Raw genomic sequence first — 27397 nt, forward strand, 5'->3', positions numbered from 1 at the left:
CTTAAGATACCCTAATATCAATAGTACTAATAGCTTCATTGGCAAATTGTTCCAGAATCTAGGTGATACCCAATGATAAGATACTCAGAGTAGTCCCATTGACTTCTTACTTAAGTAAGTTGATTGCATCTGGTTATGACTTACTTGGATATCACTCCATGTCCTTAAGTAGGTCCAAGTGTTGTGTAGTGGTTAGAATGTTTGATTAGGGAGACCTGGGTTCAATCCCCACTTGGTGATATAACTCACTTGTTGACCTTAGACCAATCAGCAGTTCTCAGCCAAGCTTGCCTCACAGGGTTGTTGTATTGATAAATTGGGGGGAAAGGACCGCATATGCCTCCTTGAGCTCCCAGGAGGAAATGTGAGGTGTGCATGTGATTGATAATTAAAATGACAAAACATTTTTACCTTTTTTCATAAGCCTACCACCTATGAATTTATTGTTGTTATTGTTGATGCAAAACTTAAGCCATCACTTCTGCTGTTTATTCATTGCAGGCAAGGCCATGAAAAATGCTTTTGATAACTTGACGTGAAGAGTTTTTTTTCCATTTGCATGAGGCGGCTCCTACATTCACCTTATCTTGGGTTCCTGCAATGGCAGAAGAAGAGCTCCCAGGAAATAAAAGGCCTTGTAGAAGCTCAGCCCTCAATAGGAAGAGGATAAAACCTGCCAGGAGGAAGCAAGGGACGGGTGTGGAAGGGACACTGCCTTTATCTGCATCCTCTTTCTCAATTGCTTCATTTTTCAATAATGTCCCCCCTGCCAGGGTTGCCTGTCCTTTGTGTGGGCAGATGGTAGCAAGATATGGAATCAACCAGCACATTGATGAAGTGTGTCAAAAGAGCCGGGATGATGATAGGATTCTGGTTGGTTCGGCGCCTGACGTGGGTGCAGGCCCTTCAGTTGAAAATGTGCCTGGTGGTTGCAGTCCGTACTTTGCAAATAATGCCTCGACTCCAGAGAAGTTAGTAGGTGACAACTCTGAAACAAAACCTGAGGTGGGAGGACAGGTGAGCCCATACTTTAAGAAGGGCAGCGGTCTCCTGCTGGGCAATGGTGAGCCAGAGGTTCAGGCAGTTGGGAAGGTCTCCCTGGGAAGGCTGTCAACCAAATTGTCCAGGAAGCATCGTGCTGAAGGTGGCAGCATCTTTTCTTGGGATGCTAAGTCTCGACCAGCTCAAGATGTGTGTGACAGCTCTAGAGAGGAGAATCCAGAAGGCACCACTTCTTCCCAGAAAGAAAACTGGTTGCCCTTTTCAAGGCTTCAGAGACAACCTAGTCCAAAGGAAGGATTCGAAGGCAAACGAGAAACCCTGGATCCCACATGGGAAGGTGGCGCACAAACACTCTTGGGTGCTGGTGATGCTTCTGCTCCTGGATTGTTTCCATCTGATCATCTTGCTTGCGGTGAAGTTGGGCTGCCAACAGAGGACAACAAGGAGCAAAATACTCCTAAGGAGGACTTGGATTCTGATATTTGCAAGCTTGCAGTATGTTCAACAGCTGATAGTAAAGAAGCACCGTCAGACTTGGAAACCACAGACCTCTCTTCTGGTGAACAGGCTCTTTTGCCCAATGTGAAAGGTATTTGTTGCAATCAGACACAAAATATCTCTTTTGTGGGGGGTGACATGGAAGTACTTCCTATGGAAGATCATACAGACTTAAAAAATGAAGTGGTTGATTGTGTTGGTTTGGGACCTTTGGAAAACATGAATTCTCAGAGTCCAAGCAGCAACATTTTAGAGGTGGTTCTCAGTGGACTCAGCCGTGGAGAAGACCCAGGAGGACAACCATATTATCTTCAGAATTTTCTGATGGTCCTGCAGGCTGTGCTAGAGAATGAGGATGATCAGAGGCTGTTTGATGAGAATGATTTGGACACCATTGTGAAGTTCTACCAACTCTCAGGTAGCTAATATTATATTCCATATTCTAATGTTGATCTCTATCAAGCCCTCAAGGGTTTCTGCCTATCTAGAATCAAAACCACACTGCACAAGAAAAGTAAGTCTCAGCAGACTTGAGGTAAACCCAGGATTTGCAGAAGTACAGTGGTGCCTCGCAAGACGAAAATAATGCGTTCCGCGAGTCTCTTCGTCTAGCGTTTTTTTCGTCTTGCGAAGCAAGCCCATTGACGGATTAGCGCTATTAGTGGTTTAGTGGATTAGCGACTATTAAAGGCTTAGCGGCTAAAAGGCTATTAGCGGCTTAGCGGCTTAGAAAAAGGGGGGAAAGGCAAAAAAAAATCGGAACACTCGCAAGACGTTTTCATCTTGCGAAGCAAGCCCATAGGGAAATTCGTCTTGCGAAGCAGCTCAAAAACGGAAAACCCTTTCGTCTAGCGGGTTTTCCGTCTTGTGGGGCACCACTGTATAAAAATCTCCAGGGGTGACCCTCACATATACAGTCATGGGAAAAAGAAAGTACACCCTATTTGAATTCTGTGGTTTTACATTTGAGGACATAACAATAACCTGTTCTTTAGCAGGTCTTAAAATTAGGTAAATACAACCTCAGATGAACAACAGCACATGACATATTACACCGTGTCATTATTTATTTAATCCTGGGCTAGATGGACAAACAATCTTGCCTGGTCTGAGGCAGCTACCTGTGCCCCACCTTTGGGTAGTTGGAGGTTGCAGCAGCTAACCTCTGAAGTAATATCGCGACAGGTGTTGACTATCCTCTTGGGTTGGGATGCGGGGAGATGACTACATGCACATAGAGTAATAAACAATAATATACACCATTTTGAAAAGCACCTGCTGTTTTCTAAGCTCTGCACATATGTTAAAGTGTGAGGCAGTTCTTTCTCACAGGTTCACAGTCTTAATAGGCAAAATGAAGAGGAGGAAGGAGGAAGCCAGTACCGGGGCACCTGCAGTTTTTGAAATTAGCCAGGCACATTTTGCACCTGGCTATCAGTCATTTGTGACCAAGTGAAGATGCTTAAGTGCCAGAATGGCACCTGACACACAGCAGCTTTTTTCTCTCTGCGGTGCTATGGCATGAGTCAGATTTTAGCTGGAGCTGACAATATACACAATTCATTTTCAGCTTTGTAATCTTACAAAAAAACAACAACCCAATCACACGCCTAGACAGGCACCTAAGCATTCTGTTAATGTACCTGACTGTAACCTAGGTTTAAGGGGCCATATGGCAAATAGCTTTTATATCTCAGTTTCTAACACTGGACCTGTCCCTCCCTAGCTGATCGATGGGGACAGGTTGGCCTCCCCACTTGTCCTAATTTTTTTTTTTTACTTGAGAGGGAAGAGGGGCGACCCTTCATGCCCTGCACATCTAGTGGGATTTGGATTTAAGACAGTAAGCAGAGCACATTAATTTGCCAAGCAGACAGCTTCTGTTTGGTTCCTGTATGCAGAGATGTTAAGCCGTGCCATTAGATGAGCTCTTTGCATAACTTACATGCTCCCCAATTGGTTGGCTTCTGCTAAGAGGCAGATACAATTTTTTACAGCTCTATGAGCCTTTGATGTTGGGCTGATGATAAGCACCTGGGAAAGAGGCTGCACCAGGGCATGATCACTCTGCTTGAGCAATAATTTCTGCTTTGCAAGTTGGGGCTACTGGGAAGCAGGGCTTCTGCGTGATCCACAGGGACCTATTTGAGCTATAGGAGAGTGAAGTTGATTTTGGATAAAATGGGCATCCAGTTCTCTCCCCCCGCCCCCATGAAATCTTTCCTCCTCATCAAGCCTAATCTTTGATAAACTGCTGGGCCACAACATTTTTCTCTTCTTAGCTCAAATTAGCCTTCTGTGGCCTAAAAATAAAGCTAAGTCTTCTCTATCTGATCCCCTGGAGGCGATCCTTGCTCTACTCAGGTGATAAAGCGAATGGCTGTTTTATAAGCCGTGTGTTTTGAAATGCAGTTGGAAGTGTTTCCCAACTCAGAACCGATTTGCCAATGTCTTTTGTTACCTGGCCCACATGGATTTTAGCAGCTGAAGGACTGAGCTCTCTCTGCAGGGTCCCTCATCTCTTGCGTCCATTGCCCACTTCCATCTTGATGTTTCAGCATTTTTAATGTACTTCATCTTTTTGACAGCCGCTTTGAACTTTTGGGAACCATGACCTGAAATGTTTTAAACAAAATCTCAGTGAGAGTTTGTAATTAGCCCTTCACCTAATAACCTTGCTATACTTTCATTTTGCCATAAAGATGCTGTTCCCAATCTTGGATGCCCGGATGTTATTGGACTGCAGCCCCCATCGTCACCCACCAGAGAGGCCAATTGGCAAGGATAATGGGAGTTGTAGTCCACCAATGTCCAGGGACCCAAGGTAGAAGGATGATGCTTTAGAGAGGAGCACTTCCCAAACTTAAGAAAAATCGCTTACTCCTTTGGAGAGTTGAGTCATATCCCTCCTCAGGTGATTATAATGTGGGGTACTTATAAGAAACACTGCTTTAGAGCTTTCAAAGCTGTTCATGATCACTGCCTGTCTTCCAATACTCCCTCTTAGGTATGCAAATAATATTTTCCCCATGTTACATATAAGGAAAACTGAGGCTCAGGGAGAAGGGATAATCTAAAAGCCATCTAAGTGAGTTCATGTCCCAAGGTGAGATCTGAGGAAAGGTGAAAGTGCATTTGCTTGGAATGCAGAAGGTTGCGGGCTCAATCCTGAAATCTCCAGGTAGGGCTGGGGAATACCCCAGTCTGGAATCCTGGAGAACCACAAAGAATCAGCGTAGATAATATAGAACTAGATGGTCTGCTCAGACTTAGCTTCCCAGGTTGTGGCCTTCCTAGAGGCACCTGGATGACTTTGGGAAGCAGGCCTGATCCTTGTAAGCTGGTGACTTTCTGTATGTTTTTTGGTATGTCTTCCTCTCAGGTAAGCATGTATCCTGATTGCCACTTCAGGTCTCCCGTGATGAGCAGGAATCTGCTCCAGCAGGGTTCTTTCGCAAATTAGAAAAGGATGTTTTGCTTTACTGTAATATTGGCACTGAGTTTGCTTTTTTAAAATAGCAGGACATAATGGTATATTAAATCTTAAGTGTCTCCCGCACCTATCCACCACCGCTGAAGGGAGAAGTAAGAAAGAGGGATGATGATCTGTAAAATCAGCATTATTTCTGGCTTTTTGACTTGGGAAGTATCAGAGGGAGAACATCAAAGGATCCTCATCCCCACTGGGAAAATGACAACCTGGGCTTTGAGTATATTTTTCCTCTTGGTAGAAGGTTGCATGAAATTCTCTTTATTGTAACACCCTGGGGTGAAGGAAAATGTTGGGGAAAAGTGAAGAAAGTTTAAGAACCCGAAGGGAAAATGAATTAGTAGTCATTTTCTGACTTAAACGCCCCCTCCCAACCTCATGTAAAACCAAGGAGCAGACGGATATGAATGGCAAGATATAACAAAACCCCAGGTGTAAGTGAATAAAGCAACCTAAATAAATCAGGGATGTGGAACAGGATGCAATGGCAGATTAGACCCTGAGCTCCTCACCCCTTGCTGGTCAGTTTGACAGATGGCAAGGGCCTCCCACTTGTCAGTTACAGATGTTCGCGTGATGTCAGATGACCTGGCTTGAAAGGCAATAATTGGGATCCCAATTCTTTTCTTTCTCCTGCTGCATCCTGGGCTGGAACCAGAAACCTCAGAGTGCACTCCTGGTTGTTGCTTTGCAAGCAGGGCTTGTATTGGGTGCCTTTTACATTTGGCGCCAGGTGCAGTCTCCACTAGGATAGGCTCCTCTCAGAAGCTCCCATTCAGAAGCTCTTGGTGTAGCCAATCAGGATTTGCAGCTGATCGGCAGTGATGCGATTCCCGCTTTCCGATCTCCTGAGCAGGGCCAATCCCAGTGTGCTTTGCAGCCACCCTTCTTCAGCATGTTTTTTAAAGTCACATATCAAAAGAGTTGGGGATGCGTTTGAACTTTGATCAGGGCCAGCTGATGTGCGTTTGACAGCAAAGCTGCCGTGTGTCTTCCAAGTATTTTGTAGTGGTTCCCAAAGTGGGTGGTGTCTCCCCTGGGGAAGTGGAATTACCTAGAGGGGCACTAAGAGGCAAGTGGATGTTAGGATAGCGGTGAAACTGTAAATGACTACCAGAAGAAGAGCTACGACCACTGCATCAAATTCATCTGTTTCATTGAATTAATTTAACTAAATAGTTTTGATTGGATTTTGACTAAATGTGCCATTGATTGTTACTGTTTTGAATTTTATTGAGCTATTCTATGTTCTGAATAATGCTTTCTGTAGGGTGGGAGGCATTGGGGATGAGTTTAAGGAACTAAGGGGGCAGGAGCCTGAAAAGCTTTGGGAACCACTGGTGTAGATGTGGATGCAATTCCAGACTTAGAAAGCACCTTTAGAATTTTCTCTGTCCTTCTCCTGGTTTATGATGCCACTGCAGCCAGCGCTCAGAAGTTATACGTCAGACTTTTCCAACGCAAGCTGAGTTGGATAAAAACGAACAAGATAGTCTACTCGGAGATTGCTGAGGATCTCTCATCATACATCAACGAGCTTGTTGGAACAGGATTCTTGCAGTCAGGTATGTCTGTTAAAAGTTTGCATGACAGTTATGTGGAATAAAATAATGCGATAGTTCCATTTCTGAACTGCACCACTGCAGGTGGGGGTTTTTTGGTGCGGGTGGGAGTAGATAAAAAAAGTAGCCCCGTATGAAAAGGAAAAACAAAATATTGATGTAAGTAGCATATCAGGGAGAGGGAGAGGTAATAATGCTTTCCGTAAGATAGGAGTTTTGGGGGTTGTTTTAAACATGGGCAGCATTCAAAAAGTTGACCTCCCTGCATACACTCTGGAATGGTACAATCCAGGAAGATCTCAGCCACTCCTGCTCACTTGTAGAGATAGCGTAGGCCTGGGATGATTTGTGCCTTCAGTTTTGTACTGCAGGTAACTTGCAACTTTGGGTGGTAAATAAATAAATAAATAATAAAAAATGGGGTGGAAAGGGAACAGACGTCTGGGGGAAAAAAGACTTTGGCAATCTCACCCACCACTGAACTCAGGGTGTTTTTGCTATATGCAATTTTTGCTTTAGGCGTGATCCAGAGAGCCAGTGTGGTGTAGTGGTTAAGAGCGGTAGTCACGTAATCTGGGAAACCGGGTTTGATTCCCCGCTCCTCCACTTGCAGCTGCTGGGTGACCTTGGGCCAGTCACACTTCTCTGAAGTCTCTCAGCCCCACTCACCTCACAGAGTGTTTGTTGTGGGGGAGGAAGGGAAAGGAGAATGTTAGCCGCTTTGAGACTCCTGAAGGGGAGTGAAAGGCGGGATATCAAATCCAAACTCTTCTTCTTCTTCTTCTTCATCCCTGGAACATAATCCCTGTGTAAGTTGAGAGTTTCCTGTATTTTCTCTCCTTGAGAAAATAGACCCTTCTCAGGGTCTTGTTACCTGCCCCAAATCTACAAGGTGGGAAGGACACGGACACAAGTAAATGTAAAATGCCCCTTTGCTGTTTGCTGGATTTCAGCTTAAATTTTAGGCAGGAGACTCTGCATACTTTGTGTGTATAGCATCTTGGGTTCAGTCCCTGGTATCTCCCACTGTAGGATCAGATAGCTGGGGAGAGGGGTTTGAGTACAACAGTAGCCCCGATGAAGAGGCAGATCTGCTGCCTGGTCCTTCCCATGTGGGATCTGCTAGCTTCAGAGCCTGCATCTCATTCCCTGCACACCAGTCAGGTGCCTCTGCCACCAGACTTGAATGACTGGGCCACAGCCTCCTCAGAGGATCAGGAGAGACCTTTAAAGCTCCCCCAAAACAGCCCCTGCAGCTTCTGCTCTGTCATTGTTAGCATCTCTTGGTCAACTTATCCTTTGTAAATTAGTCCCTCCCTGCCCCTCCACCACACGTAGCTTTTTAAATTTGTGGTATTCATAGCACAGTTTATAATATGTGTGGTGTGTGTGTAATAAGGCAGTAAAACCTCATGCTTTAAGCACAGGATGTGTCGTAACTTACACAATGACTGTGTGACATTCTTTGGAATTTCATGTAGCAAAGGACTTGGGTATCTATGGGGAGTCCCTTTCATTATTCTTGCATTTTTCCCTGTGTACCTGCAGAGGCAGAATTAAAAGATCTGTCTGAGGCTCTTGACTTGCTTTCTGCCCCTGAGCTGAAAACCTTAGCAAAGGTCTTCCACCTGCCAAACCCAAATGCACAGAAACAGCAGCTCCTGGAAGATTTCTTCCAGTTGTCAAAGCAGCGCTCAGTCTTCAGCAGGAACCAAGCTGGCATTGGGAATGTGATTCTGAAAAGGTAACTTAACTTTTGAGTGCCTTCCCTTCTAAAATGATGAAATAAAAACATCAGAATTCTGCATCAGGGCCACCCAGGCAAAGCTAGATTCTGCAACCTCAGTAAAAGATGCCAATTAACTACGTTGCAAAACTTTCTGTTGTTAAAGACTGATAGATGAAAATCTTGTCCTTTCAGTCGTTAGCAGAAAGTTTTGAGATTGATTCTCCAAGAAACAAGGAAATAAGGCATTTCTGTCCATAAGACAGTTGGTGTATTGCAGAAATAAAGAGCCCGTCCTTTCAAATGGCACCTGTGAGATATATCTCTTTCCTGCATTTCTGTTTTTGGTGCATTTTCTTTCAAAAAAAAGAAAGGAATGAGATTGCTACTTCTCAGGAAGTTGAATTCTGTTCCCAACAGAGACAGGAAACTTGCCAGTATTCTGTGTCTCCATGATTTGCTCCCACACTTTTTAAAGCCTCTAGAAAGGTGGAGGCTAGAGGATATTTGGTTTTGGCAAAGCCTCTGTTCTTTGCTTCAAGAAATGCTGTGCTTTCTGCTCCACTGTAATCCAGTTTTCAACAGCTGCCGTAAGCACAGCAGGCACCTTTCAGGAGACTCTCCTTTTTATAATTCACTCTTGAACTATGCACTGGTTTTTAAGCAGATGAATATCCTGGTTGATGTGTGTGTGATTTTGGAGGAGCATCTCAGCACTTCAGCTGCATTGTCATATCCATTTTTGCAGGTGGCAGGGGAAGAACGTAAAGCTCAGGGAAATTCTATTCCTGAGCTGATGTTGTTTAAACATATTCACTTCGCTTTCATACGCATAAAAAGGGTGAACATAAATGAAATGGAACTTTCTGATTGAAAATTACAAGAAATCAATATCACTGATGCATGGACAAGGCCATTGCAATACGATGGTACAAGGAGCAAAATAGACGGTAGTGCATTTAACCAAGAGTTGTTAGCCATAAATTGCCATGTGTTTGAGGAGATATAAAATTTTTGTTACATGCAAATTCAATGAAACGGTACCATAGCTCACCAAATTTGTCTGTTTGGTTTCCTTTTCTTAGCGCTTTCACCTTGTGTGTTAATTTTTTGCATCAGAGCAACAAACCAAATTTCTTGATAATTTATGTGTAGTAAATTTAGATGTGGTGTGTTCCATTGCCTTGCTGAATTTAGCCCAGCAGCTTCCAGTTGCATGATTTGAGATTATTATATTGTTGCTGAGTAAAGTTTGCAGAGCTGTTTGCTTTAGGAAAAGGACCACCTTCAATCCAAAGAACCTGTTTGCAAGGAGCATGCAGTAACTGTTCTAGAAGCGGGGGAACAGGGCAGTGACTCAAAAAATAGATAGTTAACTTGGTCCAGTTTCAGTTGGCATCAAGGCTTAAGGGATCAGGCAGTGGCTTCATAGAAATGGGGGGGGGGGAGGGTCCTGAGAGAGAGAAGGTTGTCCTATGTCACTTGGCATTTCCCAACCTTGGTGCCTTCTGGATAATTTGGACTGCAGCTCAACATTGCCCATTCCTGTTGCCTGGCTCTGATGTTCGTCTAGTGGGTTGAGGATGGCTGATGTTAGAATTCTTGGAAGAAGTTCACAGATCTCAGGGGCCACGGAGGGAAGGGAGGAGTCACTTGAGAAGGCAGGAGAACTTGGACATTTGGATTCACAGAATTGTAGAGTTGGATGTGTACCCCACAGGTCAACTAGTGCAGCTCCTGCAATCCCATGGGGCATGTGATGATGATGATGATGATGATGATGATGATGTTTTGTTTTGTCTACAAGTCTTTCTCAATTCTGTAAGAGGCACTAACGTTTTGGAAAGTGCTTGCTTCCTTTTATCCTTATGTATGCTTTGTGATAAATACATTTACACCCACATCCACATTCGCCCTCCCATCAATGGAATTAGACTAGAAAGAAGCATCCTGTTGCAAGCAAATAAATAAGGTGTGCTGTTTACTGGGTTGCAGACGGTGAGTTTGTGGGGTCCAGGACAATGCCTCCCATCTGCAAATGGACCCGTAGGCCCAGAACGGTTGGCAACCCCTGGCCTAAGCTGTGAATATCCCCAGCAGCCTAGTAATCTGCCAGAGAAACAGTTGAAAAAAAATGGTTTAGGGGCTAAAATCCTTTTAAAGAGCCTCGCCCTTACAAAAGAGTCGGCCCCATTGGACATTGTGGGACATAATTCTAAGCAAGTGTTGGACCATGTGTCTCTGTAGAAGACCTGAGGGTGTTTAGTTCATTTTGACTTTTCTTTTCCTTCTTCTTGTTGTTGCGTACTCCTCAGAGCAAAAGATGTGGCTGGCAGATCTGTCAGGGTTCATAAAGTTCCCCGGACAGTCTTCTCACGGGTGCTGCTGCTCTTTTCCCTGACTGACCCAGTGGAGGATGAAGAAGCTGGAAGTGGCGGCCAAGGACAACTTTCCACAGTCCTCATGGTGAACATGGGCCGCATGATCTTCCCCAGTTACACAGTCAACAGGAAAACCCAGATATTCCAGGATCGGGATGATTTCATCCGGTAGGGAGGCATCCAGAAGGCCCTGGATACTGTTTTCCCCCTTCTTACTGTAGTTTTTCTTCTTCTTCTTCCTTTTTACAGAAGGAGCCCTGCTGGACGAGGCCAGAGACCCACCTAATCCAGCATCCTGTTCTCATAGTGCCCAACCAGGTGCCCAGGGGAAGCCTGCAAGCAGGACCTGAGGGCAACACACTCTTCCCACCTGAAATTCTGCACACCTTAGATTTTTAACCTCTGTGAAAGTTTTTATACATTTTGTTAGTTTTTGTATAGTACTGCCATGCAGTGGCTTCTGGTCTTATTATTGTCGACATGTTTCTAATGAATTGCTACGTTTGCTTTATGATGAGTTTAAAATGTGACAATGTTCATATAATCCAACTGGGTTGTTTTTTGGATTGTCAGGGAAGAGTGTTCTGCTGCTCGGATCCTGCTTGCGGCTTTCCCACTGTGAGAACAGGACGCTGGACTAGATGGGCCATTGACATGATCCATATGTTGAGATTTTATGATTTAAAATGGTTTGGTATTTGATTGTTCTGACAGTGATGCAAATTAAAAAGCTGCATGCAAATTTAAACATTAAATCTTTGAAACCCACGGTATGTGGAAAAGGAAAGAACCTTCATAAGTTGAGGTCCACTTACCCATCCACCTCTCTTGATATAAATATAGACCCTAAACTTGGAGTGGGGAACCTGTGAACTTCTGAAAAAAGATGTGGGGACTCAGCTCACAGGTTTGGGAGTTATGGCATGATGCCATGATTCCACATTTAAGAAATTCTGTTCTAATTGGGATTTGGCAGGTGGTACTTTTACCATAATTGTAGGCAGTCTTCCCCACCTGGTGCTCTCTAGATGCAGGTCAGACCGTGTCAGCGAGGTCTGATGGAAGTTGCTTCCTAAAGCCCCTGAAGGGCCACTGGCTGGGGAAGGTGGAGCTTACAGCACTTAGTAGGGTGGCTGCTATTATGGTGGCACATCATTCTGTAACTCTGAGGAATTACCAGGCTAAATGCTGTTCTAATTCGATTGCTGGCTGCTGCTATAGTAGTAATCTTTATTGTTAAGTAGGTGTTTTAAAACTATCTTTTAAAATATGTTGTATGAATTTGCTTAATAATGCTATTGTGAGGCACCTTAGAAGAAAGGTTTCATCTCTAAAAGCTGGGATATAAATCTACTGCATAAACAAATGCTACAGCATAATCTGTTCTGAGATGGTGGCCTTCATCTTGAAATCATTGCTTTAAATTATTATTATTATTATTATTATTATTATTATTATTATTATTATTATTATTTCTTATTAGGTATGCCAGTGCTGCGTACTTGTCAAATGACATCTCTGTGGCTGTGACTCATGGGAACTGGAAGGAGGCACACAGACTCTATGAGGTGGCCAAGGAAATCTGGCAGGAGTTGAGGGAACACTTTTCTTTGTGGTATGAAGGCTGAGTAGAGCAGGAGGAGGCAAGGGGGGTGATCTGCAGTGAACACATGTGTGGGCTAGGGCTTGATGCAAGTTGTACTCAAAAAAATGGAAGGGGGGCTGAAAGTGTGATCTCATTTCTGCTGTATTATTATTATTATTATTATTATTATTATTATCCCACCTTTCTGCCAGAAGCAGGACTCAAGGTGCCCCCCCCCCCCCGATTAATCATGGATAAAACACCAAAAGTTCAAAACATATAAAATACAGTTTAAAAAGTCATTAAACTATAATAGCATTTAAAAGATGTAAAAATAGCACAGCACTATTAAAAGCCATTTCCTTAAAAACAGTCATTTCCCCAAAGCTTGCAGAATTAAAGCAGTCTTCACCTGATGGAGGAAGGACAAGTAGGGAGCCAATCCAGTTTCTCTGGAAAGGCATTCCAGAGTCTAGGAGCAGCCACTGAGAAGTCCCTCTTCCCATGTCTGCACCAGATGTGCCTGGGAGGGAGGTGGGACTGAAGAGCTGGGCAGCTTCATGTGGGAGAATACAGTCCTTCAAATAGCCTAAGCCCTAAGGGCTTTATAGGTCATAAGCAGCACTTTGAATTGTTCCCAGAAATAGCCAGTGGAGAGCTGCTATAATGAGGGAGTCGTGTGCTCCCTATAACCAGCCCTGCTCCACAGTCGGGCTGCAGCTCCTTGGGACAGCTGAAATTTCTGAGGACCTCTCAAAGGCAGCCCCACGTGTTACAGAAATCCAAATGGGATGTAACTAAGGTGCGTGTCACTCAGGACAGATCAGGCATCTCCACTGGTACAGTGGCTTTAACTCTGCAAAGGCAATCCTGGCCACTGCAGAGACCTGGGCATCCAGGATCAGGGCTGAATCCAGGGCAGGTGTAGCCTGCCTTTGACAAGTAGCTCATGTTCTCTGCTATAAATAAAACCAGAGTCTGTTTTGTTTGCAGCTTTGGTATTATTCTAGGAAGCATTGATCATCAGGGTTTATTTGTTACAGTTCCACGTTTTTGTTCCTCAGCTCCGCAGAGGTGAATTGGAAAAAAGAGCTTGCAGGCGAATTTATTCTTGACAGTAAAACCCTTGAATAGCTTAGGGTATTGTTCCTGGCCAGAAATTCAAGAGAATAATAAAGGGCCTCATTTTACAGTTTATAGTTCATAGTTTAAAAGATTCCTTTGAGAAGGCTAACATCTATTGTGGCATAAGCTTTCTTCAGTATACTGGCGAGTCTTTGTTGTCATGAGATTTGGCCATGTGGGAGGCCTTTTGCAAGACCTCTTTACCCTGCGCATATGGCAACCAGCCTCAGGTTGACTCTTCCGCTTCCAAAAGGATTCTGTAGAGTTACAGTGAACTGCTCTGGATATTCGGCCGACTGCCTTCAAAATGCACTCCAGCCTTCCGTCCTTGTTTCTTTTTTGCGCAACACAGACAATTCTTTTATTTTAGATTCAGGTCGGTAGCTGTGTTGGTCTGACGCAGTCAAAATAAATATTTTTTTAAAAAAAATATTCTGTGGCACCTTAGAGACCAACTAAGTTTGTTCTGGGTATAAGTGTACATGCACACTGCTTCAGCTATCACATGAAAGCATATGCCCAGAACAAACTTAGTTGGTCTCTAAGGTGCTACTGGACAATTCTTTAATGTCTTTTATTTTAGAGAGCTGAAGGCCGTATGCCTCTGAATCCCAGTTGCAGGGAATTGCGGTGGGCGGTGGGTGCTGCTGGTGCACTCAGGTTCTACTTGCTGGTTTCCCATAATGAGCCTTTGGTTGGACTAGATGATCTAGCAGGGCTCAGATAATTTTGTTGTCGTATGCATTCTCATCTCACTACTGTTTCCACTCAATAGCTCCTCCCCCTGCCCTTGCTGGACTTCATAGTGAACCATCTGGGATGACTGGCTGCAGGAAGCGGCCTTAGCCCAAGCCAGACCAGTGTTGCATCTTGCTCCCTTTTGTCTGTGCTTCTGGCAGTGGCTCTCCAGGGCTTCTGGTGGGACGTTTTCAGCCTGACCTGGAGATGCCTGGAATTGAACCTGGAATCTTCTGTGTTTAAAACAGATGCTCTTGCCATTAAGCCAGTGGCTCTCAAAATATTTTCTTTGGGTCACACTTTCAGAATAAAAAATTGCTCAGACCACACTAAAAAAATTTTATTGATAAGAAATACTTTGGAAAACAAAAAAGAAATGACTCCTGGGACGGCTTGATTTGTAACATAGAACACTACTGCTTTATAATATGATCATGGAACATCCAGAAAATATATAACAATGCAGCTATGTAAGAACATGAATCCTTCCCAAAATATAATTATAAAAAGCCTCTTGCATATGTATCTTAACTCAATGAGAGGTGTGTGTGTGAGCTTGCTTTTGCCAGGTAAATCTCATTTGTATTAGGCCTAATTTGAGACAAACAAACTCTTGTCTCCTCATCACCACAAAGAAGTCTTTCTCTTTTTTGATCTTTCATATTTGTCAGAGTTGAAACTCCCTGTTCACAACAAGATGTCATAGAGAACTATAGAAGAATAGCCAAGGCTCTTGAAGAGAGGCATGGATACTGTTTCTGGCTGTATATCCAAAAAGAGTCCGGTGCATGCTACACACTGAAATGTTGAGTGTTTCTTTGATTGTCCCTGAATCTTGCTGCCACACATGCCATCCTGTCCTGACACACCTGTTGAGAACCCCCGCACTAAGCTATAACCCCTTCCTAGAAACATGGAAGGCTGTGCGGTACTGTGCCAGGCTGTTAGCCTATCTAGATCAGTAATGCCTATACTCTAGGCAGGATTTCAGGCAGGGGTCTTCCCCATCTCCACCTGGAGATGGCAGGGATTGAACCCGGGACTTTCTGAGCTGTGATTCTCCCCAGACATAGCAATAGGAGGGATACCTGTACATTGCAGGAAATGGTGGCTGTCTTACAGCTTTTGCTTCTCCCAAGCAATTGCCCATCTCCAGCCTTTTTCATAGAATCATGGAATTGGAAGGGACCCAAGGGGTCATCTATTCAAACCCCATGCAGTACAGGAATCACAGCTAGAGTGGGTAGTTCCATGGCAAAGACTTCCTGTGTGTTTTGTCCCCCCCCCCTTTACAGGTACCATGCAGCCCTCCCGGAATACTTGAGGCGTTTCACCGTTGGGTGGGTGTACACGCGAATCCTCTCCCAGGGTGTTGAGATCTTGCAGAGACTACATATGTATAAGGTAATAATAAATAAATAAATAACTTGCCTTTCACCAGCAGGTCCCAGGGCAGGTTACAGCAATTAAAAAATCCAAAATTAAAAATGTGGGCCCTGAAAATGTATGTCTCAGAAAAGGCCAGGGCACAGAGGTGTGTCTTCATCATTCCCGAAAAGCTGTGTGGTGAAGAAGCCAGGCATCGCAATGTGCAGTGTGTTGGGGCCAGGGAATGCCGGACAACAAGCACTTGTTTAGCAAAGTCATAAAGCCGACGGGAAGCTCTGAAAGGACCAGCCTGTCCTGGCTGCAAATGGTATCAGATTCCAATGTTCAGGGTATGTGGCCAAAAGGGCACTATCCATGCAAAGGGGGCAGGTGTCAACGGGCTTGGTGGAAACCCTGAAGATTGCTAAAAGTACAAACAAAACACTCAGGCAATTTTTGTTGCAGGCCACTGCCACGTTTTACTACTAAGCATTTCTGTATTGCAGTTTAAAGTCTTTGAAGTGCTTCACATACTTTCCCTTGCCATAATCCTTACAACAGGCCCTGTAAGACAGGCCTCTATTACTTGAGTGCACCCATAATGCAGATACAGAAAGCTGGCGTTCCAGCTTATCCAGAGCCACCTAAAGAGCTCGTGGCAGAGGCAAGGAGTGAGATAGGAGTTTCCCAATTTACAGCAGGGTCCAGGAACGGTCAATGTGGTCCCCTGCAGATGTTGCTGGATATCTAAACTAGCATCATCTTTTGACCATTGACCATTCTGACCAGGGCTGGTGAGATCTGGGAGTCCAGCGTGGTTTGAGGGCCACAGGTTAGCTATCCCTGGCTTAGTCCCTTGGTCACCAAGCTACACACCTTTTTTGACCGTTGGCTTCATGTCTGCCCTAGGAGGCAGTGGAACAGCTTCAGGATCTTTTGGCCCAAGACGTTTATTGTTCTGACAACAGAGGACGGTGGTGGGATCGTCTGGCTCTTAACTTGCACCAGCACTTGAAAGACACAGAGGAGGTAAATGCACCCATCTCTGCCCCCTTTGCACCTTGCTTGGAAGGGTGATGGCTTCTCTCCTTGCTCTCCCACAAGCACCTTCCGTCTGGCTGTCAGCCCTGGATGGGGCAACTTGTGCTTGAGGACATCCACCTGCCCCTCTTGGTTTGGTGGGGGGTCCGTTTGCTCACCTCTCTGCAATGCTTGCTTGTCTGCTAGGCCATCAGGTGCATCAGGAAAGGTCTCCAGGACCCATTTGTTCGCACAGGCCATCGACTCTCCCTGTCCCAGCGAGCCCAGAGGATGAAAAATTCCTCAGCGTGTAAGAAGATAGGGCATCTCCTCCAAGATCTGCCACTTCTTTCCGTGGAAGATGTCGCCCATGTGAGTAGCTAGTGGATGTCTGGAGAAGCCTCTCTTTTGTGGTCTGGTGTACATTTATAAATTGGGAATGTGGGAAGGTGCCAGACTGTTTTGTTTTTCTTTTTCATCTTGGCTTCTAAAATGGTTCACACCCAGTTCATACATAATGCCAATCCATGGTTTGTTTAGCCAAAGGTGCTGCATTTGTACATGTGAACCTAGCAGGTGTCAGGGACTGGCCGGGCACCGAGGAGTGGGTGGCAGAGGCTGTAGGGCCAGAGTCTGACTCAGGGGAAGGGAGCAGTGGTTTATGGGGTTTTGTGCTTGCTGCAAGGCAGGAGCCAGGGCTGAAGGCAGGGGAAGAGTCTGAGCAGGAGGAGCTAGGGGAGGAGATGCAGGATACAGGGCAGGAGCCGGACCAGGGAGGCGGTGGAATCCCCTCCATCCCCTCCACCACTGTCCCTCAGGACCAGGAGGGGCTTCAAGAGACAGGCACAGCAGCAACTTCTGTGTAGGAGAAGTCACAGGTTGCTTGTGTGTGCCCCTTTAGACGAAGGTTGTACAGTTTGGGTGAAGGCATGGTCATGCTCTTGCTCCAGCAGTCCAGTTCAGCGCACAAGCTGGGGGAGGGGGTGCCAGCTACTTGGTCTCCAGAAGAGTGTGTGTGTTCTGAACAACTTAGGAGCTGGCCTTAAGTGCATGCTTCGTCAGTAAAGAGTTAAACTACCAGCCGGTTGTCCTCCTTGCACTGGGTATGTTAAGGACAGCAGGCTAACCATGGTTTGTTTTCTGGCAACAGGCCAGTGTCAAGCCATGGTTTTTTGGTGGTCTTAACTGCGGTTGGGCATTATGTCCAAATCCAGCAGCCCTGCTTAACTGTGGTTTGTTGAGCTACTCCACCCTGGATGTTCGCCAAGCTTTGACGAAACAAGCTGTGGCTTCTTGGCTTGTCTGCCGCTGGTTGTAGAAACTGATCAGAACAAACTAGGGGTTCACATTCTGCGTCGGCCATTCATGAGCTTTTATTGTCACAATGCAGGGTGGTAGCAATTCTTTGATGCAAACTAACACGATCCCAGAGGAAGTGTTTTTGTGTGTGGCACCTGCTCTTTGCATGCAGAAGGTTCCCAGTTCAACCCCTCGTGTGCCTGCAGTTAGAAAAAGAATCTCCCTGGGAAGGTGGGTTAGCAAATAGTCTGAGTTGGTATAAACCATCTGGTTATATTGAGTTTTACTATATGTAGGAGCCCTAGCTCAGAGACTGAGCAGCAGCTTCTCATGCAGAAGCCCCAGACGCAGTCCTCAGCGCTGCCAATTAGAACAATCTCAGATCGCAGGTGATGGGAAACAACTTTTCCCCTTGGTGAGCCACTTCAGCTGATTGGCATAGTGGGCATGTGCCAGCTGATCAGTCAGACAGTCCAAACCATTAATAAACTGCTGGCCTTCTTTGTCTGCATGAATGATTGTGATGCATTTTGCAGATTGCATTTTAAATTGTTTTTCTTTTTGAAGCAATTCTAACCATCCTTTCTCTGTACTCCTCTATTTCTCCTCACTGCCTACCATCCTTATACTTCTCAAAATGATGCTTGAGTTGCCACTTTCTTGAATGTGTTTTGCCCAATTGCATTCTTTCTCCTGCAAGAGCTGCCATTAGAGCACTAGCCTCTTGCGTCTTCCCATGTCTCATTTAATACGCTTCGGAGGCCTCTGTTCCCTTCTGTGCTGTTCTCCTCCTTTGCTGTCCCTACCTGAGAGCTGCTTCAGCAGCTGTATGGGGCTTCCTTCCTACGTGTTCAATGAGACGTGCAATGTGAGAACAAATTTCCAGTCCTGACACCAGCCCCATTTGTCAGTCCCCAAAATGAGTCAAAGGGCTGACAAGGAGACAGCACTTAAGCGCTGGGTGGTCTTATTTTTAGCTTGTCACTTAGCTGGTGTTAGCAAAGTTTAAGTAGCAGCCTCTCTTCCCTCTCACCCCCCACTTCTCTCTCATTATAATTTAGAGTTCTGTAAGTGAGAAAACCTTGCAATGCACAGTGTTCTTGTCCAGGGTGCCAGCCAGTCAGCAGTGCCCAGTGGCAGGATACTCCATTCCATTCCTCTCCTCTCCTCTCTTCTCCCTCGCCGCCTGGTCACCCAACACTGTTGCTACTGAGCATACTCAATATTTATTGGGCTAGTTTTGGATTTTTACCACTTTGCAGGTTTTTCTTTTCCCTAAAGGTTCTTTGTCATTCTGCAAACTTTGGATTTCATCTCCCAAGGCTGATGATACTCCCTCTTTTGCATAGGGGGTATATAGAGGATAATAATTGATTTCTGCACTTTGATTGATTGTTTTTTATAGAAAAGATTTTTAAAAGTTTTTTCAAACAAATATGGGGGAAAAAATATTAAGTTTTCCCCAGTCACCTCCCTCCCCCAGGAACAGAAGATGTATCAGATTTTAGCATAAGCTTGTGTGCAAACTGACTGATTATTTTTCATCAGGATGTGAAATCCAGCCTTTCCCACCTGTCCCCCTAACTGTTTTCTATGCAGTAGCCCTCTCTCAGTATACTATTATTACACACCCTTCACCCCAAGGCCTCTCTCTCTGTGTGTATAGTGATATGATTTAATTTGCTCCTTCTCCCTCCTGACCCCCCCCCCACCCTCTCTATGGGGCCTGTGTAAAGTTTTCACCATTTCCCTCTTGCCCTAGTCGCCTTCTGCAGTCTCCTTTTGTTTATTTTGAACATACTTTTAAACCATGCTCTCACAGAAAATATAGCATGGGGGCACACTGGGTAAAAGCATGGTGTTGTAGCAGCAAAAGTAAAAACACCAGTAGTTTTGATTTGCAGGTTACCATCAAAGGAAAGCTGTGCCCACAGACCGGAATGGGGAAGTCCATGTTTATCATGGAAGATGTTGGTGCCGAAGACCCAGGAGAAGACCTTGAGCCCTCCACTGTGGTGTGCTCTGTCGAGGAGCTGGCATTAGCCCACTACAAGCAGCATGGCTTTGATCAAGGTAATGGCTGGCCGTTGCTATAGAAAGCCATCAGCCAGCACTCTGCCCCTCCCTCCCAATGCTCTGCCACACTGCCATGTGACCAGGAAGCAGCCAGTGTGGCTTAATGGTTAGACTATGACCTGGAAGACCAGGGTTCAAATTCCCACTCCGCCATGAAGCTTCCAGACTGGGCCCTAACCTCAGCCTCATTTAAGCATGCTTTACAGTTATCAAACCTGAAGGTAACCATTGTTTGAACAACTTGCAGTCACGTTATCCTAGTCCAGGAACCATTGCTACTGTTTCACCAGCTGAAGCTGGTTAAAAATGCCCTACAGTCAGGTGGTTTTGTGGATTCTGCAGTTTCAGTGCAGCTCTTTCCCCTCCTCCACAAACCCTGCTCCCTGTCAGATAATTTCCTCACAGAATGGAATCACCAAGAAGTGGTAAATCATGGCCGACTTTCTGTTCATAAACTTTCTTAATCAATAATAAGGCAAACTTTTTGCTTTGTTTTGCAGCCTTTTGCTAATGCCTCTTCTTACGTAGTAATCAGCTTGTGTCCTGAAAATTAACTGGCAGATAGGTCACCCAAGTTGTAATTGCTTCCAAGTTCTAAAGTAGTTGAAAGAAGGTAGGTTTTGCAGACCTGATGCCCTGAAGGCTAACCTTGAGGGCTATTATGTCGCATCTGGGCACGATGGCGGTTCCTCGCTCCTAAGATGCTCCTCCGCATCTCAAACCTTTTTGTCTCTGGGGACTTCCAGAGAAGGTGGTGGCGGACTAGGCATCAACTGCTGACACTCCTGTCAGCAGAGATAATTATTCAGTAATTTAAGATAACTGGGTTATATATCTTGGTTACCAAAACTCCCTTATGAAATAAGAGCGTTAGCCTCACATGCTTAGAAGGTCATGCCTCATTCTCTCCCTCCCCTCTGCCTGAACTTCTTCACAACCCTCAGAGGGACTGGAAAGAACAGCCACCGTGGAATGTGGGTGTTGGCCAGAAGACCTCTAGTGCAGTCAAGAGTTGTTGGAATTCATCATATTAGATTGGAGAAGGATTGTGACTGACATTTAATGATAATAAAAATTGAAGAGCTTCTTTTAGTCGTCTTTTGGGTGGAGGAAGGTGAATGTGAGAGGTCTGGGAATGAAGATTAAGGAAACATTGCCTAGCAGATGGAGAAATAGCTGGACACTAATAGAGCCTAAAGTTATACTGGAGTGCATACTTCCAACATTTTCAAATAATTGTTATAAATCAATAATATACATAATTGGCAGAGAACTGGAAGACTTTCCTTTTTTAAAAAAACAAACCAAAAACTTTTTAAATCTTACTTATGACTTCTTCCTCCCCCCCCCCCAGCCCCAATTATCCTTATGTTTTGTTCTGCAATTTGAAGTTCCTTATCTTTTATCAAGGAAGATACACGCAGGAAGGTAATGGATTGAAGATGGAGGGCAGAGAAGAACTCCCAGGGTGAGAGGCTGGGGGAAGACTTAGTAATTTCCCTTTTTCCTTCTTTTCCTTCTTTCCTTTTTTTATTCTCTTCCTTTCCTCATCTCCCCCCCTATTTTTATAGTATCTTATGTGGAAAACCTTCAGTAAAAATTGATTACACAAAAACTTATTGTGTCCAGTGTGACAAACAACTTTCTTCAGAGCATGTGAAGATAATCTCAGGTCTCACTATCTCACAAGGGAGGGCATGACAACCAAGATTAATGTCTTGGTTATCGTTAATCACCACATAATTATCTCTGCCAATGGGAGTGTCTGCAGTTGACATCTAGTCAGTCATCTTTCCTCCCAGAAGTCCCCATCATTGCCGATTTTCAAATAATTTTGAGTTGTACTCTGTGCATCTTTGAGCTTTGTGTTAGTGATAAACTGGGTGTCAGAGGTAACAATTTTTGGTTGGCAGCTTAAATATCCTGCAGTGGCTTCATGATTGTGATGCTGTGATAATTCCTCAGGGATTCATGGCGAAGGATCTACGTTCAGCACCCTCTACGGCCTCTTGATGTGGGATACTCTCTTCATGGATGGCGTCCCTGATGTCTTCAGGAATCCTTACCAGGTATGTTTGCTTGTTTTTAAAGTGCTTTTTATTCTTGTGGATGATGTTTGAAAAGGATATTCAAAACAGCTTCTTTTAAAGTCGCAGAATTCTCCCAGAGAAACGCCTCAAAAACAATTTTGGGAATTTTGTTGCAGAATACACAGCTTTTGGGGAGCATACCTGCGCACGATGGATTTGGCATTTGCTGGCTGTTCTTGGAGTAGGGCTGGTGGCCTTGAGTTGCATCTTCATTATTCTCTTTAAAATAACTATAAGGAAGAGGCAGTTATGGGAACGCATTGGCTGAGCAGGGGCCACAGAACTGTGATGTCTAATTTGCACAACAGCTTGCCAAAAAAGTAATAATAATTTAAAAAATCATTTTTATCCTTCACTCCCTCTCTCTTTAGTTACATACATCTTGTTTGACCCTCAAGAGTCCTGTGAGGTAGGCAGGATGGGGTCAGAGATAGGAACTGCCCAAGGGCAAGAGGCTGGAGCAGTTCCCCCAGGAGAAAAGAACCTGAGCAAAGGGAGGCAGAGCGGAGGTGTGTCCAGGTTCAAGCATCACGTGCAGGGAATGGATAGAGAAGTTTTACTCCCATCTCTTATCCCACCGGACCTTGTGTTTATTTAATGAAGCTGAAAGGTTGGAGATTCAGGACCGAAGAATGTTTCCTCAAAATGTGCAGTTAACCTGTGGAATTTGCTGCCACCCACTTAGATGGTGGCTTTACTGCTCACATTCATGGAAGATCAGGCTAAGGCTGTGGCTCTAGCAGGGGCTGCACATACTAGCCAGGAGCGCTCTCAGCTACATCCAGGATCAGAGGCGGAGCTGGGGAGCAACAGCACAGGTGGACTATTGCCATCCTGTGCTGCTTTTGGGCTTCCCATAAGGGGCCTCTGGTTGCCCTCTGGGGATGGGGTGCTGGAACATCTCATCTTACATTTTTATGTCCAGGTGGGTTTCATGGCTGAGTCAAAAACGGAGCTCCTGTTTCCTTATCACTGCATCAGGATAATTACCAGGTGTTCCCAATCATATTCCAGGAGCCATTACTTCTGTGGCTCCAGAGAGCAAAACTCACGTGTGGCCTGGGGTCAGCTTGATGACATCCAGACACAGTTGCAAGCCGGAGTCACTGAGGAAATGAAGTGGAGATCTGGAGGTTCTTCAGCCAGCCGTTTTAGCCCACAGAAGGCAAAGAACCCACCTGGATGAAGTGTGCAGTGGGGGCCTTTTTGGTGGTGGCTCTTTGCATGTGAACCTCTCTCCCAAACTGAGATGTGTCTGCTCCCATCTCTTCATAGTTTTAGGTGACTGGTTAAGATGCATATTTTCTGTGGGTGTTTGCGGAGGAGAGACCCAGCTGGATATACGGATTAGTTGCTGCTGCTAATAGAAAATCATTCGGAGTTGTTGTTGTGTATTTCAAGGACTGTGTTACTTTATGGATTGCTTTATTTCACTTAGGAGGAGGACAGTGTATTAAGTATCCAAATAAGCCCACAAGTGGTAGTTTGGGGCCTCTCTGCCTTTTACTGCACCCTGGCAACTTAAGGCGGTTTGTGTCGCCAGCCTCTTTCTTGCAGGGGAAGCAGTAGGTGAGGGATGGGGCCACACTGACAGTCCGTTTCCTGCAGACCTCCCCCCTGGATCTCTACACTGACAGCTTCTATGAGAACCGGAGGGAGGCCATTGAATCCAGGCTCCGCTTACTGCATGAGGCTTCGCCTGAAACCCTGGAAAAGTGGATTGCGGATGTCTGGAATGCTCAGGAGGGCAAAGCGGCAGCGTTAATCAACTGGGACCGATTCTCTTCCCTCCAGCAGGCCCAGGTAGGCGTCAAAGGCCCTTTGAGCTGCCCTATTTCCCTTCTTACAGGAAAAGGGGAGGTGTCCATCTTGCTTGATACTTCAGTTTAATTTGAGGCCTTGTGCCTCTTCTATAGTTTACTGAAAAAAAATGGCATTTGAGGTATATGAGTTACAAAATAATGTTTTTGAATTGCTCTGAACTTAAGGATAGAAAGCAAGCAAGCAGCCATGGCATGGCAGGAAACCCTTCTGGAGGAGGTCTGGGGGGGGGGCACTGCCTGAGGAGTTTTGTACTAGTGGATTTTGGCAAGCGACATAATAATGTGGCAATATTTATTCACTGCACTCTTTTCGGTGCCTGAATAAATTTTATGAAATTAAACAAAAAACAACAAATGAGGTTGTTGCAGAAGTCAGTCAGTGCTCATTGGTGTACGATTACAACCGTTATATGTGCTGCTTCTCATACACACATCCATTTGCTCATCCATCTACTCTGTAGTTAACCTGTAGCCTCCCCAGGGGAGGAGATGATCTTTGTGGGGGTTGCAGTGCACAGGGAGGGGTTAACCCTTCCCGTCGGACCCTCTTGGCAGTAGTAAGGTTTCTCAAAATTCTTCCATTGTGCCAAACCTTTAAAAAAACAAAAACAAAAAACCCCCTATCATTGGAGAGTGAAGTTGGGGGCAGAGGGGCTCATGAGCCAGAGGTTCCCATCCCGTCTTCTAGCCCCTTGCAGTTTGGGAGAAGGGAGAAAAAGTGGTCTTTCTTTTTGTAGCACCTGGCGTGTTGCTTTGGGGGTCCTTTCCTGAGTGGAGTTTGCCGACAGCTGAGCAGAGATCTGCGTCACTGCAGGGGCGGCCTCCCTGATCTCGTCGTTTGGAGAACGGAAGATCACCATTTTAAGGTTTGACCCCAGCTGCATTGTTCAAGTTGCAGAGTTTACAGGTCAGGGATGTGATGTATGAGAGTGCCCAACAGGTGGAGCCAAATAAAATCCCCCCCCCAACTTGCAGTCATCAGTGTAAATGATATCTGAGCAGTTTATATCAAGAAATGAGGCTGATAAGCAGCAGTTCTGCCTGGGGCTCTGAGCATCGACTGCCTCAGGCTAGTTGGAAGGTGGCTGGAGCCAGGCTGGAGTGTTTTACTGTTGAGCATGAGCTGCTTTGGAGCAAACGGCATCTCCTGAATGTGGAGGGAGCAGCGTTAGGTTGGAGCAGAACCTTTTCAGTGGTTGCCCCAATGCGGTGGAACTACTTGCTCCTCAGAGAGGTTTGGCAGGCACAATTCGCTTGGCAGGTTTTTTTTTAAGTGTTCTTGGGTTTGTTTCTTTGGAATTTTATTGATTCTGTGGTCTTACATTGCATACTATTATAGGTAGCACTAGTAGTTGATGAGATATCAATCATTATTCTCTGGAGGAACCTGCAAGTCTTGAATAAAAATCCTCAGAATAATGATTTTGCATCCTGTTGGTTGTTGTTTTTCTACTAAACAAACTTAAAGATCCCAAGGTTGCAAAACTTGTGCGCCTTTAGGAAAGCGCACTTGTTTTTATTTTCCCCTTGTGGGAAGAACAAGACACATGCTTTGAAACTGGCTTCATCAGGCAGCCATTGCATCTGAATTTTTCAGTGATTCAAAATGCAGATCCAAGTTGGACTGCTTGGATATCACCTGTAACAATTCAGTCAGGTAATTGAGTTCTGCATCCCATCTCCTTTTCTCTACACAAACCACAAATAAAGAAACCATGTCGTCATTTTTTCTGATGAGTCTACAAAAGACTACATCAGAATCAGCCTTGTGCTAAAAGTGTTTTTAAGAGCCACTATAATTGCTTTCCTCTGGTTGGAGCCAACAGGCCACCTGGCTTGCGCTCATTTGCTCTGGTTTGATTTGACACTGGCTGCAAATCTTTGCACCTTGCAACTTCTGTTTAGGATGGAAATGTAACTAAAAAGAGTTGGCTCTCCTTAGGGACCTAGAGCTTAACATGGCAGATTTCATGTATGTGATTTAAGTGGGAAAGGCTGAGGGCAGGGCTCAGGGCGTAGGATGTAAAAAACCAAATGGATGCAAACCCTTAGTCCTCCTTCAGCCCACTCCCTTAAAGCAGTTCTTTGAAACCTACTGAGAAACTACTTCTTCTCTCTCTGAATCGTCTTTTCAGCTGGTGGAAGTCAAAGGCCCCAATGATCGCCTTTCTCACAAGCAGATGATATGGCTTGCCGAGTTGCAGAAGCTGGGTGCAGCAGTGGAAGTTTGCCATGTGGTTGCAAGTGGATCTAAAAGTCAACGCTTGAGCTGAGACTCTATTGTGGTTGCTGGGCTCAAGGCCAGAGTAACAAAAGCTGGACACATTTCTCGTTCCTTTGGCATGCAGCTGCTAAGACAACACAAATTCACTTTTCATTTTCATGGGAATCCTCTGAATTAAGTTAACTTCTGCACCCTTTCTTGCACATAGCAGCCCTGGCTGATTTTCCTTGTTCCAACAGCCCTCTAGAAATCAAGTATTGCCTCAGCTAAGCCTGGCAGCTGCCTGCGATCTCATGCTAGGAGGAATGTCTCAGCTACACGGGTTTGGACAAAATGCAGCAGGCTTGTGTTTTCTTTCTGGAAACAACACTGCTCAGCTCAATTCAAAGTGGTAGTGGTGACCTTGACGTCACACCATGTGGCTCATTTCAGCCTGGGCTGCGCATTGCCATTCCTGCAAAAGCCCTGGCCTTTGTAGTTCGCTGGGACAACCACAGCAATGGGCTCTTGGGTATGTTTAACACCCTTACTTGCCCTTTTCCTAAATACAAGTCAAAGACACTCTTCCAAAAGAGTCTTTAATTATTATTGCATTTTTCTGCAATTGCCAAAATCAGACTGAGCTTAGAGGGGGGGGGGGAATAGCCATGACTTGCAGTCCCCCTCTTTGCAGGGCAGTCCAACCTCTCGGACCAAGTGAGCTGCAAGAGTACTTTTGACAAAGAACCCGTAGTTCACTCACTGAATTAAATTTCCATATTGTAAATTAAAGTGTAATATGTCCAATTAATTGCAAATTTATAATTAAAGGTACAATTCATGGATTTGATACATTTATTAAGGAGAATTTAATGCAAATATTATAGTAAAAGGCTATGTGCTGCCTCCCTGCCCTCCGCAGAACATGCAACCGTTATGGAAAGGCTGGGAGAAAGGAACAGGAGAACCAACAGCAGTGGTTGCTGCTGCCACTGTGACTCCAGCGCCCCCGCCAGGCTCCTGCTCTGCCCACCTGCTGCCCTCCAGATGCTCCTGCTCCCGCCTCCCATCATCCTCATCAAGGACTGACAATAAGTAGGGATGACAGACCAGCTTTTGGAGAGCGTTGTTGTAAAGGTTACCTATTGAACTTGTACTTGTTTACTAGGGAGTAAGTCCCATTTATTCCAATGGGTCTTACTCCAGAGTAAGCATGCCGGGGATTACAGCCTATGTGGCCTTAACAAAAGTTCATCCATGGTGCCTTATGATAGAGAAGCAGCCCAAAGGGTCTGCATGAGCATGCACAGCCAACTGTTTTGCCATCCCGCTCTCTCCCCTCCACTTACCTGAGCTGCTCTTGGTTCAAGGATGAAAGCCACCCAGAAGCCACCCACCATGCTGCAACAAA

At 45.2% G+C, this 27397-nt stretch overlaps 1 protein-coding gene across 2 annotated transcripts; it reads left to right on the forward strand.

Moving 5' to 3' along the window:
* Nucleotides 1–26836, forward strand: FAN1 (FANCD2 and FANCI associated nuclease 1). 2 transcript variants are annotated; one of them, XM_082198018.1, is made up of 13 exons: nucleotides 3–1918; nucleotides 6415–6555; nucleotides 8101–8296; nucleotides 10594–10827; nucleotides 12143–12274; nucleotides 15403–15511; nucleotides 16385–16504; nucleotides 16703–16867; nucleotides 19699–19867; nucleotides 21836–21939; nucleotides 23569–23763; nucleotides 24521–24649; nucleotides 25919–26836. In XM_082198018.1, the coding sequence occupies exons 1-13, from the start codon at nucleotides 601–603 to the stop codon at nucleotides 26054–26056; spliced, it is 3150 nt and encodes a 1049-aa protein (XP_082054144.1). In that variant the 5' UTR covers nucleotides 3–600; the 3' UTR covers nucleotides 26057–26836. The 2 variants fall into 2 exon arrangements, with proteins under 2 accessions (XP_082054145.1, XP_082054144.1); XM_082198019.1 differs by lacking the exons at nucleotides 24521–24649; nucleotides 25919–26836 and having other exon boundaries at nucleotides 1–1918; nucleotides 23504–23634.
* The last annotated feature ends 561 nt before the right edge of the window (nucleotides 26837–27397 follow it).

The sequence above is a fragment of the Podarcis vaucheri genome (assembly GCF_965113315.1).
Source record: "Podarcis vaucheri genome assembly, chromosome: 14".
In the NCBI taxonomy this organism is placed as follows: Eukaryota; Metazoa; Chordata; class Lepidosauria; order Squamata; family Lacertidae; genus Podarcis; species Podarcis vaucheri.

Coding starts and splice junctions, on each gene's coding strand:
- FAN1 (XM_082198018.1), top strand. CDS start 601: ATGGCAGAAGAAGAGCTCCCAGGAAATAAAAGGCCTTGTAGAAGCTCA. Junction 19,868..21,835: donor GCAGCATGGCTTTGATCAAG/GTAATGGCTGGC, acceptor ATAATTCCTCAG/GGATTCATGGCGAAGGATCT. Junction 24,650..25,918: donor CGGAAGATCACCATTTTAAG/GTTTGACCCCAG, acceptor TCGTCTTTTCAG/CTGGTGGAAGTCAAAGGCCC.